Genomic DNA, 12,891 nt, shown 5'->3' with positions numbered 1-12,891 from the left:
TATGTTTTATTCACTGTGTCCACAAAATTGCTGTCTCTTGCATTTCCAGAAGTGTAACTGAGTCACTGAAAATGATATATAGTTCCATATGAGATCAGTGGTCTCTAGATATGGGAACATGCAACAAGAGGGAATATTTTCCTGGACCATAATAGACGAGGAAGATGGGTGGTCCAGAGACTTTTGGCTACTCCTAGTATGGCTTTGTCCAGGACTAGCACATTGAGTGGCCTATCTGTGACATCATTGCCAGACCTAGCAATGTTCATTGCTGGCACTGTGAGATGAAATGGTCATGAAATGCCTCCCCAAACTATGATCAAATGTACGACCATGGGGGAGTATGGCCAATTGTGACCACAAGTTAGCACTTGCCTAGAGACTCTCCGTGCAGGAAAACTTGAGGCACAGCAGCTGTTTACCTGCAGCATCAGCTGAGCAGAGCTCAGGGAGGTGAGCAGCGGTGAGGCACAGGCCTTCAGACCGATTTCAGGTGAGGATTTGTATGGGCCCAAATTCTTGCATCTTCTCTCATCTAGAAATACAGAGATCATTGACCATGGCAACTGCATGGGCCAATAGGGAGAAAAGGCAGAATGGAGTAGCTGTGGGTCAGACATCCAAGGAAGACTGGGAAATCTTATGGAAGTAATTTCAGGCAAGCCTTTGTATTGCCAAGAACTTAGGGTTTATGTGCCCTGTCAGACGTGATGACACCAGCTGTTCTCAAAGCAGCATCAGCTGGCAGCAGCAACCTTATATTTTCAAGGTCTTCTCTTATAGCAACAGAAAGGAGACAACATGTTTTATGACCAATAGTTCCTGCGATTTACGTGTTAATACCACATCACGTGTTAAAACCTACTCAGATGAAACTACACTCCTCCTTCAACATTACTGGTGTCAACCCATGTTTAATCTTATTTTTCCTTTCTTCCCATCCTCTATGGTAGCATATACCAAGTCCATCCACAAGTACTCCTCACCCCAGGCCAGCAGGAAGCAGATAGAGAAGAGTAGACATTCATCCCTATCCCATATAATGGAAGGCTTGAATGAGAGGAGCCCAGGAGGATGGAGACAGACCGCCATACACCCCTACTATTGCTGCTCACCTGAGAGACTTGCTGTGGACACCCCTCCCAGAATGTGGATGTGCAAGTTGGGCAGCAAGAAACGAGGACCTGTGGGAAGCAACTGCCTGCACAGACTAACTGCCTACATGGATTAACTGTGCTCTGTCATGGGACTTGAGTCCCTACACCTCCCTTGACCTTCCCTTTCTTCTCCATTTTCCCTGCCGCAAGGTCCCACCGTGGACTCCAACCACAGACTCCCACCACAGATGCTTTATAAGTCTAACACCTCCTTGCAGTCAAGGCTGATGCCATCGTGGGCTCTGCCCAGCCCCCTCAGAGACCCTAATAAATTCCTCTTGTGCACTATTTGGCCTTGTGCATTCCTCCCTCAGCAACCTAACGGAAAATGTTTGGAATATTGTTTAACACACAGACTACTTGCGTAGGATACACAGAAAACTCGATATAATAAAATCAGTGATACCAGATCACTGTCAGTTTTTAACAATGTGACGACATTATGGTATAAGTTTTAGAGTATTCAGTTCAAGGGCATATATAATCTTCAGAATGTGGTGCACCCATCAATTCCTCAGTCCACATTGTATCAATCCACAAGGAAATCTCATACCCTTTGGATGGTACTTCCCCACATTTCCTCTCCTAACACAAGCAACCATCAATCTTTTTTTGTCTCTATGGCTATAGATATTTTGCCTGGTGCCCAGGGCCCTTCCATGTCTTGGTTAGTGATAAAGGTCTTGGTTTGTTTTGTTTTGTTTTGTTTTTGATTGTGTATTTGTTTTTTTTTCTTTTCTTTTTGTCTTTTCATTTTTTGGACTGTACCTGGGGCATGCAGAAGTTCCCAGGCCAGGGATTGAACCCATAGCACGGCAGAGATCAGAACACTTTTGTAACAAGCTAGCCACCATAGAACACTGGCTATGTTTTTCTGAATATAAATACTGCACAGATTCTAGTTATCCACTCTCAAGAGCTGCATAACTTTTGTTTCACTTTGCCACTTTTTTTCTTCCATTTACAAGGCCTTACCTAAGAGGCACAAGTGCATATGTGCACAAGAGAGAACTTGCGTTTACTTCAGGGATGAAATGGATTTATATATTTATGTGATTTTTTATTAAAAAGATTCCATTGGAATAGGATCTCATTTGCTGATCTCATTTTTTTTTCTCTCTTTGGGTTACTGTTCAAGTACAGAGATCATATTTTATATTAACTGGGCTAATTTCATAGAGAAGTAAACCCTGACTGAAGGTGATGCTCAGATTGCTAGGAGACTAGAGTCTTGTGATGTCACAGCTACTCAGGCTGGCAACCATTTTGATGGATTGGATAGTTTATCTGTGTAGGCTTACCAAAGCAGCATTTAAAACTGCAGAGTTCAAAAGCCATGCAGGTGAGGAAAGTAGCTGAAGAGAAAAAAATCTGAGATGGCAAATGCTCCTTCAGAAATTCAAGGTGTGTCTCCTAAAGATGCACCAACTGGTTCAGAATCCTCCATTACATCTCCATGGTGTGATAACTCAATCACTGGGGACTTGGACTTGAAGTCTCAGATTGAAGAAAAAGCTTTCCAGGCTTTGTCTGAGGGCTCCCTGATGAAGGAGCCATGCCACACATTGTGTGCCTCTGAACCAGATGAAGATAGTGATTTTCTTCCTCTGCTCTTTCCCAGAAAACTTTGGGAAATTGTTGAAAGTGATCGATTTAAGTCCATTTGGTGGGATGAAAATGGAACCTCGATCGTGATTAATGAAGAACGCTTCAAGAAAGAAGTTCTGGAGAGAAAGGCTCCCTTCAGAATTTTTGAAACTGAGAGTATGAAAAGCTTAGTTCGACAGCTTAACCTTTATGGATTTACTAAATTGCAAAGGAATTTTCAAAGACCTGCCTCACTAGCCAACATTCTGGCAGAAGATAATGAAGTCTCTGCTTGGAACAAGGTATTATGAAATGTCCAGTTACTATTTACAGAGGGACATCTGCAAATATGTTCATACATATAGTGTCATAGTAGACCTTGAAAGTGGGATGAAGTACTGCTACGCTTTTAAGTTGAAGGCCACTTGGTCATAAAATATTTGGGGTGATAGAGAAATTTCCTAGCCACCTGGAGCCTTCTCGATGAACCTCACCCAATACAAGCCCCTGAACCTCATACTGTTACTGTAAATACACCAGGCATTTTTATTTAAGGACCATAATTGCCTGTTCCCACTACATAAATTTTTGAAAATGTTAGTAATAGATGAGTATTATTTCCTGACATTAACTCTGTGTGATGAAACAAGTCAGATTTTTATGGATTCTTTGTCCTCGTATCTTTGTTTAAAAAGTCACTAAATACCTTCTCTTTTGGTTTTAGCTGCAGTTCTACCATAATCCAAATTTTAAACGGGGCTGTCCCCATCTGTTGGTGAGGATGAAAAGAAGAGTCAGGGTGAAAAATGCTTCTCCAGTATCGGCTTCTCTACTTCAAGGTTGCAGCAAGAAGCGCTCTAGAACAGGGGGTAATGTGGATAACCATAATTCTGATGTGGTTGCAGAAACTCATGGAGAAGATGCATTTTCAGCCTCTACAAACCTAAATGTGCCTTTAATAAGATGGCCTTCTATGAGCCAGAGAATTTCTAATACAACTACCCCAACTAGAAGTGGTCTTTCTTCTCCATCATCACCATCAGTCAGGCCACCAGGACAAATTGTCATGGCTCAACATGCTATTTTTAGTCAGTTGACCACATTTCACATGCACTCACAAAGCAGCTACTCTCCAGCAAGTGGCCACATCGTGAATTTCATTACAACTACCACTTCCATTTCTCAGTACCACCTTATTTCTAACTTCCCAAGTGGTTATTTTGGACTGAGGGTGGAGCCTTCTCCTTTGCCAACCAGATACCAGAATATATCACCAACTGAGTGCCCTGTGTCTAACCCCCAAGCAGCAGCCCATCCATGGTTCCCAATGCCAATGACCACTGACACATCTGCTGCCTCACTTTCAAGGCCAAATCCTCAGTTCTCTTCGAATCTGAACATCACCCTAATTACCACTGACCTATCAAAGGACTATAGGTTATGCAGGAGAGTGAAGATGAAAATTTATGCTGGCAAATGTCACCAAATTCCTGCAATTCTGTTATTTCAGCAATAAACTTGTATGTTCATCTTCATAGCTTCAATATCTTTACTTTTGACACAGTTAAGAGTAAAAGGATGCTGCATTTATTTTTCTAAAATGATTTTTCCATCATAGCTGGTTTACTGTGTTCTATCACTTTCATACTGTGCCGCAAAGTGGCCCAGTCACACACCCACCCACCCAAGACACACACCCACACAATACATATCCTTTGTTTCACATTATGCTGCATCAAAAGTGACTAGAGATAGTTCCCATTGCTATACAGCATGACCTCATTTTATACCCGCTCCACATGCAATAGTTTGCATTTTCAACCCCCGAATCCCAGTCCATCACAATCCTGCACCCTCCCCCTTGGCAACCAAAACCCTGTTCTCCAAATCCATGGGTGTCTTTCCTGTGGAAAGTTTCATTTGTGCCATATATCACATTCCACACATAAGTGATGTCATATTGTGCTTGCCTTCCTCCTTCTGGCTTACTTCACTTAGTAGGAGTGTCTCCAGTTCCAGCCGTGTTGCTGCAAATGGCATTATTCTGTTCTTTTCTTATGGCTGAGTAGTGTTGCATTGTGTATATATACAACATCCCTTAATCCATTCTTTCCAATGGTCATTTAGGTTATTTCCATGTCTTTCCTCTTGTGAATCCGGCTGCAATGGACATACATGTGCTTGTAACCTTTTCATGGAAAGTTTTTTTTTTTTTTCCCCAGGTGTATCCCCAAGAGTAGGATTGCTGGGTCATATGCTAGTTCTATATTTAGTTTTCTGAAGTGTTTCCATAGCGGTTGTAACAATTTACACTCCTCCCACAGTGTAAGAGAGTTTTCTTTTCTCCATACCCTCTCTAGCGTTTTCTCATGTGTGGACTTGTTAATGTCGGCCATTCTGTCCAGTGTGAAGTGATTCCTCATAGTAGTGTAGATTTGCATTTCTCTAATAAACAGTGATGTTGAGAATTTCTTTATGTGCTTGTTGGCCCTCTGTATATTCTCTTTGGAGAAATGTCTATGCAGGTCTCTTTCCCATGTTTCCACTGAGTAATTGGCTGTTTTGTTGTTGAGGTGTATAGGTTGGTTGTAGATTTTAGAGATTGAGCCCTTATTAGTTGCATCATCTGAAATAATTGTCTCCCATTGCAGGTTGTCCTTTTGTCGTTTTAATTGTTTCCAATGGCAGATTATTTTGCCGTTTTTTAATATTTGAAATGCTTGATAATTAGAGAGGAGCATTTGACATGTCCCCTAGCTGTAACTGTTTCAAAAAGGAAAATGGAACTAAGGAAATAGAGAATAGCTGTCAAGAGATTTCTGAAATAGTCCAAGTTGTATTGAATGGGGGTCTCAATTATGAGGGTGTGGAAAAAGGGGCAAATAAAAGTCAATTTGGAAAGGGAAAATACATAGTATTTACGTAGTGTTTTCTCAGCTGCATTATAGTCTATCTGTTACTTCAAATGGAACTTGGATATTAGTTGACACGATTGTCTTCATTGCAAAGAAAAAATAAATCAATAAATTCCATTGAGTTCCCATGATGGCAAAGAGGTTAACACACCTAACTAGTGTCCATGAGGAAGCAGCTTCACCCCCTGCCCTCGCTCTGTGGTTTAAAGCCCCAGAGTTGCCATGAGCTGTGATGTGAGTTAAAGATGTGGCTCAGTCCCAGCATTGCTACGGCAATGTAAGGCAGCAGACAGAGCTCTGCTTTGACCCTGACTGGGATTGCCCATATGCCTCAGGGGTGGCCCTCAAAAGACAAAAAAAAAAGGTATACAATTACTTAAAAAGTACATTTCACACTCCAAACGATAATGTATTTTATCTTATCCAGGAACCATGACCATAATTTACACCATAAGTGCAACAACAATGTCCACATGACATCATCAGAGATTGCATCACTGTCACCACAGGGTGGTAGTTCATCAGTGAAACATCTACAAAAAAAAAAAGTGGTAGAAAAAAAATGTGGGTGTCATTTTCTCTAAAATCCTCAAACTGATCTAGGTTATTTTTGCCTTTATCTCCACCCCTTTATATGTCCCGATTCACACATAGAGGTTGCTTTCTTGTTTTACACAAAGACAGGCTTAAATACAAATGCTGGCCTTTAACACCAAACCTCAGCCAGGTGAACAGATCCCTTGAAGATATAGAATCTGCTTGACTTAGCAGCTTCTTATGTTTCTCTTTTACTGTCTTTCTGGAGTACATTCAGAAGAATTATTTTCAATCAAACCAAGAGTCACCTCAGAGCTATCCTTGGAGTTGAAGGGACCCCACTTTGTCTTAAAAAGCAAGGTGCCATTGTTGCAGAGGGGAAAAGGAGGAGGGGCAGATGCCAAAGGAATCTCCCTGCTCACACATGCACAGGCTTTCAGAGGGCAGGGTGCACCTGGTGCAGGCCACAGGTGGCAAGAAGCCACTTGCTTGTGCTACAGCAGCCTGGACACTTCTAGTGCTGGCTATGGGTGTCCAGATCCCTCTGGTGGGGGCTACGGGCATAAGGTGGGTAAGTGAGATCTGGTGCCTCCTGAGTGATCTACAGGCAGTGGGGACAACCCAAAGCAGTCATCTCAGAAACCACAGGGAGTCAAGGCCTGCCACCGGTAGGGGTGTGTGATCAGGTCCAATCTCTGACCACAGTCACCTCAGAGGTCAGAAATCAGAGCGGGCACTACAACTGAGCACCACCCAGTATTGCTGTCAACACCCTGGCCATATAACCGCCCTGCAACTGTCAGTGCCAAATGCTCTGACAGTTGCACGGAAGAAGCACCCAGAAGGTTGAACACTGTCCTTTGCCAAGACCCTGTAACTAGGAGCAGTGTTGCACCACCTCCTGTGTGGGCTAAGAGGGACAGGCTGCTTCTTATAAGGGTCCTCAGTTGGGGAGGCAAAACACCAGAGGTGTGCATGGCCTGCTACCACTAGGGGTCCAGGAACAGGCACCCCTTGTGGCCCTAATCACCACAGAGGGCACCTCAGAAGAGGTCATTGTGACCAAACACTACCTGTTTCTGCTCCAAGTTCTCTGGGAATTCACAAACCATGCAACTCCCACTGCCACTGCCACTACCAAATGCTCTGGGCACCTCATGATTCTGCAAAAAGCTCATTATCATGCCCAAGGCCTTGAAACAAGGAGTAGCCTGTGCCACTTCCCTGCATGTAATTGCTGCTGCTAAGACCCCAGCAAGAAGGCACTACCAGCCCTACCCACTGCCTCCCTCTCCCTGGAAATACACTCTGCACCCTCGGGATAATGGCGTGCTCACTCCCAAGATTGAGCCAGCAAGAATGCAATCCTCCATGCCCCAAATAAATGGTAACACCCCACAAAATACAAAGGGTTGCTCTTGCCTAGAAGTAACCCTCCAAGACTAGAGTTTGGCTTTCCCAAACTCACAGAAAAAGAAAATCATAGACACGATGAAGAAGCCCAGGAACAATTCCCACGTAAGGTACAGGAGATTTCATGTGAAGCAGAAACAATGCAACAGACCTCTGTAGGCCAAAAGACCCTGAGTTCAAAAGGGGTAGAGTGAATATATACTGAAGGAATGAAGGCTGAATATCAGGGACTTACGGGCACATTACAAACAGTCATGTCGATTACTTTCGAGAGGAATGAGGAAATTTAGGGGAAAATAGGGAAAAATTAGAAAAGTCTTTTGCAGATAGCCAAACTGGGCTAAAGGCACTGAAGGGCAGAGTGAAGAGTGCAGAGGAATGAATTAGTGACATGGAAGATAGCATAATGGAAATCACCCAATCAGGACAGCAGGCAGAAAACCACATGAAAACACATGAAAGCAACATTAGAGATGTATGGGGTAGCATAACAGGGGTCCATCTATGCATTACAGCAATTCAAGAGGCAGAAGAAAAAGACAAGTGGATTGGAAATATATTGGAAGAAATTATGTCTCAAAATTTTCCCAAACTAAAGGAAACAGGTATCAAAATACAGTAATCACAGAAGGCACAAAACAGGCTGAACACAAATATGCCCACACCTAGACCTACTATAATGGAAATGGCCAAAGATAAAGAGAGGATTCTAAAGGCAGCAAGAGAAATACAACACATTAACTATAAGAGAACCCGCAAATCACCTAATTCCTCTACAGAAACACTACAGGCCTGAAGAAATTGGCAAGCTATACACAAATTCCAAAAGGAAAAACTCTGAAGACTAGAGTACTCTTCCCAGCAAGACTATCATTTATTTATTTATTCATTTACATATGTTTTATTTATTTATTGAGTATCATTTGAACTGGAAAGGGAAACAGAGAATTTCTCCAACAAACAAAAGCTAAATGAGTACACCAATACTAAACCCATTCTAAAAAAATACAGAAATGGCTAAAAGAAGAAGAAGGAGAAGAAGAAGAAGAAGAAGAAGGAGAAAAAAGAAGACAGAACATATACAGATTGGAAAGCAGTCACTTAAATCAGCCAGCATACATCACCAAAACAAACAAACAAACAAAAATCTACTCGAAAAGTGATGAGAAACACAAGGAACACCAAAAGGACAAACTCGAAGATCTCAAAGAAGAAATTCAAAAGCATAGAGTGTAGGTAAGGAAGTATGAAAATATAGACACCTAATTTTAAATATCGTGTTGCAGCCTATATGACTACCAGGCTAATGCAAGCAGATGTAGGAAGTGGTTAACCTATTTGAAAAACAAGGAAACCACAAATCAAACCAAACATTACATTCATGAAAACTAAAAAGAAATGTATCCAAGCATAAAATAAATGGAAATCATCAAAAAAAAAAAGAAAGAGAAAAAAAAAAAAAACCAAGGTTATACAACGAATCAACTGAAAAGCAAGGTTTAACATGGGAATAAATACATGTTTCTCAATAATTACCTTAAGGGTCAATGGACTGAGTACTCTGATCAATAGACACAGAGCAGCAGATTGGATCAAAAAGCAAAAACATACAACCTGCTGTCTGCAAGAGACTCCCTTTAGAGCAAAGAACACGTATAGACTGAATGTGAGAGAATGGGACATCATATTTCAATGGTCAAGACAGGAAAGCAGGAGTTGTGATACGCATAGTAGAAAAAATAGACATTGAAACAAACAAAGGCCATAGAGAAAGATAAAGAAGGACACAATTTCAGAGAGCCCAGATGGTGAGAGAGTAGGGGGATTTGTTCACCTCTCCCACAGATGCAACAAAAAATACACATCTACATGTAAAATGACTCACACAGAACAGCAACTGAACGCTGGCCGAAGAACTGAAACCTCCAAAAATGGGAAGAATCTCTTGACACAACTGCATAAAGCAACAGAAAAGAGGAGAGAGAGAGAAGGGGCATCAGGACTGGACTCCTGAGAGGGAATGGTGAAGGAGAAAGGGAACCCAATCCCTGGAAACTCACCGAACCTGCGAAAAGATCAGCTGAGTCCAAGGGATCTCCAAGATGCCACGAAAAGTGCATCAGCAGGTCAGAGGACTGAGAGGCAGTATGAGAGCCACACAGATCATCAGAACCGCTGGCACAGGTCCCAAAGACTGAGATGCTTTGGTGGGGACGGGGTGCCAAGCCCTAGGTTTGGAGGTGAGTCCCTGGGAGCAGGCTGGGATTGGTGGTGTGGAGACAGCATAAGAGATGAGGAAGTGGTGCCCCAGGGGTGAAGGGTTGCAAAGAGCTAAGGGCTGGGGACTGGAAAGCCACAAGAGAGGGAACCCAGGAGAAGGTCTGGGCCTGCAGGAGAGACATTGCACCGTTGTTGGGGAGGGGAGAGCAGGATGTGTGGGCCACCAGAGAATACTCCTTGCTCCACAGCATTTTCACTTGCACAACAGCTAGTAGAGCACAGAGGGCATTCCCAGCACATCCCCCGCTTCCACCACGGGCATGCCCGGGGAGAAGCCACATTCCTTCTGCAGTGGACTGGGCCCACTACCCATGGGAAGGCAACCACCTCCTTGGTGTTCCACCCACAGGAAGTGCCCACTGCCCTGGTGCACCCCAGCAACCTCCTCCCCAAATCAGGAAGTTCACCACCACAGCAGCAGGAACAGGCCAGCCCTGCCCACCCTTGGGAAGGGCTCTGCTGACACAGCGTGAGAGAGCCAGCACCGCCACCCTCGGGAAGCCCCTACTGCTGTTGACCACTAGGGCAAGACGCTCCCGGCCATGGGGAGTGAACGTCCTCCACGGCATGCACCGGCCAGGCCTCCACACCCTTGGGAAGCCCTCCACTGCTGGAGAGAACCACAGGCAGCTGTCCCTGGCTGCCGGAAGGGCACCAACAATGGGACGTACACCACACTAGGAGAGACATTGCACCATTGTTGGGAGTAGTGCACTTCCACCATGACAGGCACTGGCCAGCCCTGCATGCCCTCAGGAAGCCCTCCAATCTTGTGGCACAACCCATCAAGCCCTACCTGGCTTCAAGAAGTGCACTGCCAAGGCAGAACACTCTGGCCAGACCCACCCAGCCTACGGAAGCTCCCCACCAGAGCAGCACAACCCAGCCACACTGACTGCCCACAGGAAGCACCTAACCACGGTCGTGTGACCCCGCCAGCCATGCATGCCCTCAGGAAGATCCCAACCACCACCATGTGCCCTGACTGTGCCAAACTACACTTTGGCTCCCCCAAATTCACACAAAAAAGAAAACACAAGCAAGATGAAGAAGCTCAGCGAACATTCCCAGTTTATGCAACAGGAGAATTCACCTAAAACCTCCAACACTGAAAGAGTCTGACAGACTTTGAGTTCAAAATGCAGAGTGAAAGTACTAAAGAAATTCAGAGAAGATAAGCACTGTAACACAGACTCCCTCAGAAAAGAAATAGAAAACATAAGGAGGAGCCAAGAATATCTAGAGAATTCATTTGCAGACCTACAATGTGAGGTAAGGGCAGTAAGGCCTGGAAGGAATAATGCAGGGGAACGTATCAGTGATGTGGAAGATAGAAGAAAGCAAATCACTCAAACAGGACAGCAGACAGAAAAGCAAATGAAAAAAACCCTGAAAGCAATATAAGAGACCTATGGGATAACATAAAGTGGGCCAATCTGTGCATAGTAGGAATTCCAGAAGGAGAGGTAAAAGAAAAGATTATTGAAAACGTATTGGAAGAACTTATGTCTGGAATTATGCCCAGCCATGCGAAGTGCCCCACTGCCCTGACATGCCCTGGGAAATTCCTCACCACATTGGGAAATGCACCACGACCACAGTGGAAACTGGCCAGCCCTGCCTACCCTTGGGAAGTGCCCTGCTGCCATGGGGCAACTCGGCCAGCCCTGTCCACCCTTGGGAAGTGCTCCACTGCTACAGGTTGCCCCAGAAAGCCCCAGCTAGCCATGGGAAATGCACCTCCACCTCCATGGGCACCTGCCAGCCCCACCCACACTTGGGAAGCTCTCTCCACTGCAGAGCGAGCTGGCCAGCACTGCCCACACTCAAGAAGCATCCCACTGCCATGGAGCACCAGGGCAAGCCCCGCCCATGTGCAGGGAGGGCAACTCCAATGTGGCACGCCCTGGCCAAGCCCACCAACCTTTGGGAAGAACCCACCTTCCATGGGGCAACCAGGCCAGGGCTGCCCCCCTTTGGGAAGTGCTCTGCTGAATGGCATGCCCCAGCAATCCCCAGGCACATGTGGGAAGTTCACCTCCACCATGGTGCACACCTGCCAGGCCCATCCACCCTCAGGAAGAGCCCTCTGCCATGGATGAACTGCCTAGTTCTGCCCACCCCCAGGAAGCAACTTTCTGCCACAGAGCAAGAAGGCCAGCCCCACCCACCCTTGGCAACTGATGAGCTGAGCACACTGAAAAGCACCGCATGCCCGCAGGAGGCACTCTGCTGCCACTGAGCACCTGGGAAAGCCCGGCAAAACTGCAGGGCTGTGCCTCAACCACATCCCATACCATTCAGCCCCACCTGACCTCAGGAAGGGCCCCACTACTGCAGAGCACCCCAGCAAGCACATCCTGGCTGCAAGAAGTGAATGACCACAATGGTGCACAAAGGCCAACCATGCCTGGCCATGGGAAGAACCTAGGCTCAGCAGTGTGACCCAGCAAACCATGCATGCCCTGCTGAAGTGCTCCTCCACCACGGTGCAGCCTCAACTGTGCCAAATTAGAGTCTGGCTTCCCCAAATTCACAGAAAATGGAAAACACAAGCAAGATGAAGAAGCTCAGAAAACATTCCCAGTTTATGCAATGGGAGAATTCACCTAAAATCTTCAACACTGAAGCAGTCTGACAGACTTGGAGTTCAAAAGGGAGACAGTGAAAATACCGAAGGAATGAAGACAAGATATGAACAGGAATGCAGACGTCCTCAGAAACGAACAAGAAAACATAAGGAGGAGCCAAGCAAATCCAAAAAATTCATTTGCAGTGATACAAATGGAGGTAACGGCTGTAAGGACCAGAATGACTAACACAGAGGAATGAATTAGGGATGTGGAAGATAGAACAATGGCAATCAGCCAAACAGGAGAGCAGAAGGAAAACCAAATGAAAAAAGATGAAAGCCATATGAGACTTACGGTATAATAGAAAGTGGGCCAATCTTTGCGTAGTAGGAATTCCAGAAGGAGAAGAATAACAAGAGGGGGTTGAAA

General features: G+C 45.0%; 1 protein-coding gene across 1 annotated transcript; it reads left to right on the top strand.

Moving 5' to 3' along the window:
* The first annotated feature begins 2,533 nt into the window (after positions 1–2,533).
* LOC110257890 (heat shock transcription factor, Y-linked-like) lies at positions 2,534–4,260 on the top strand. Its single transcript, XM_085009137.1, has 2 exons — positions 2,534–3,046; positions 3,469–4,260. The coding sequence occupies exons 1-2, from the start codon at positions 2,534–2,536 to the stop codon at positions 4,258–4,260; spliced, it is 1,305 nt and encodes a 434-aa protein (XP_084865263.1).
* Positions 4,261–12,891: the final 8,631 nt, after the last annotated feature.

The sequence above is a fragment of the Sus scrofa genome, chromosome Y (genome assembly GCF_054392235.1).
Source record: "Sus scrofa isolate SSC_HxYL_T2T_F1_AM1 chromosome Y, Sscrofa_HxYL_maternal_Yorkshire_Landrace_v2.0, whole genome shotgun sequence".
Classification (NCBI taxonomy): domain Eukaryota; kingdom Metazoa; phylum Chordata; class Mammalia; order Artiodactyla; family Suidae; genus Sus; species Sus scrofa.
The sequence above is the reverse complement of the archived record's forward strand: the minus strand, read 5'-3'. Positions and strand labels throughout refer to the sequence as shown.

Coding starts and splice junctions, on each gene's coding strand:
- LOC110257890 (XM_085009137.1), top strand. CDS start 2,534: ATGGCAAATGCTCCTTCAGAAATTCAAGGTGTGTCTCCTAAAGATGCA. Junction 3,047..3,468: donor AAGTCTCTGCTTGGAACAAG/GTATTATGAAAT, acceptor TTTTGGTTTTAG/CTGCAGTTCTACCATAATCC.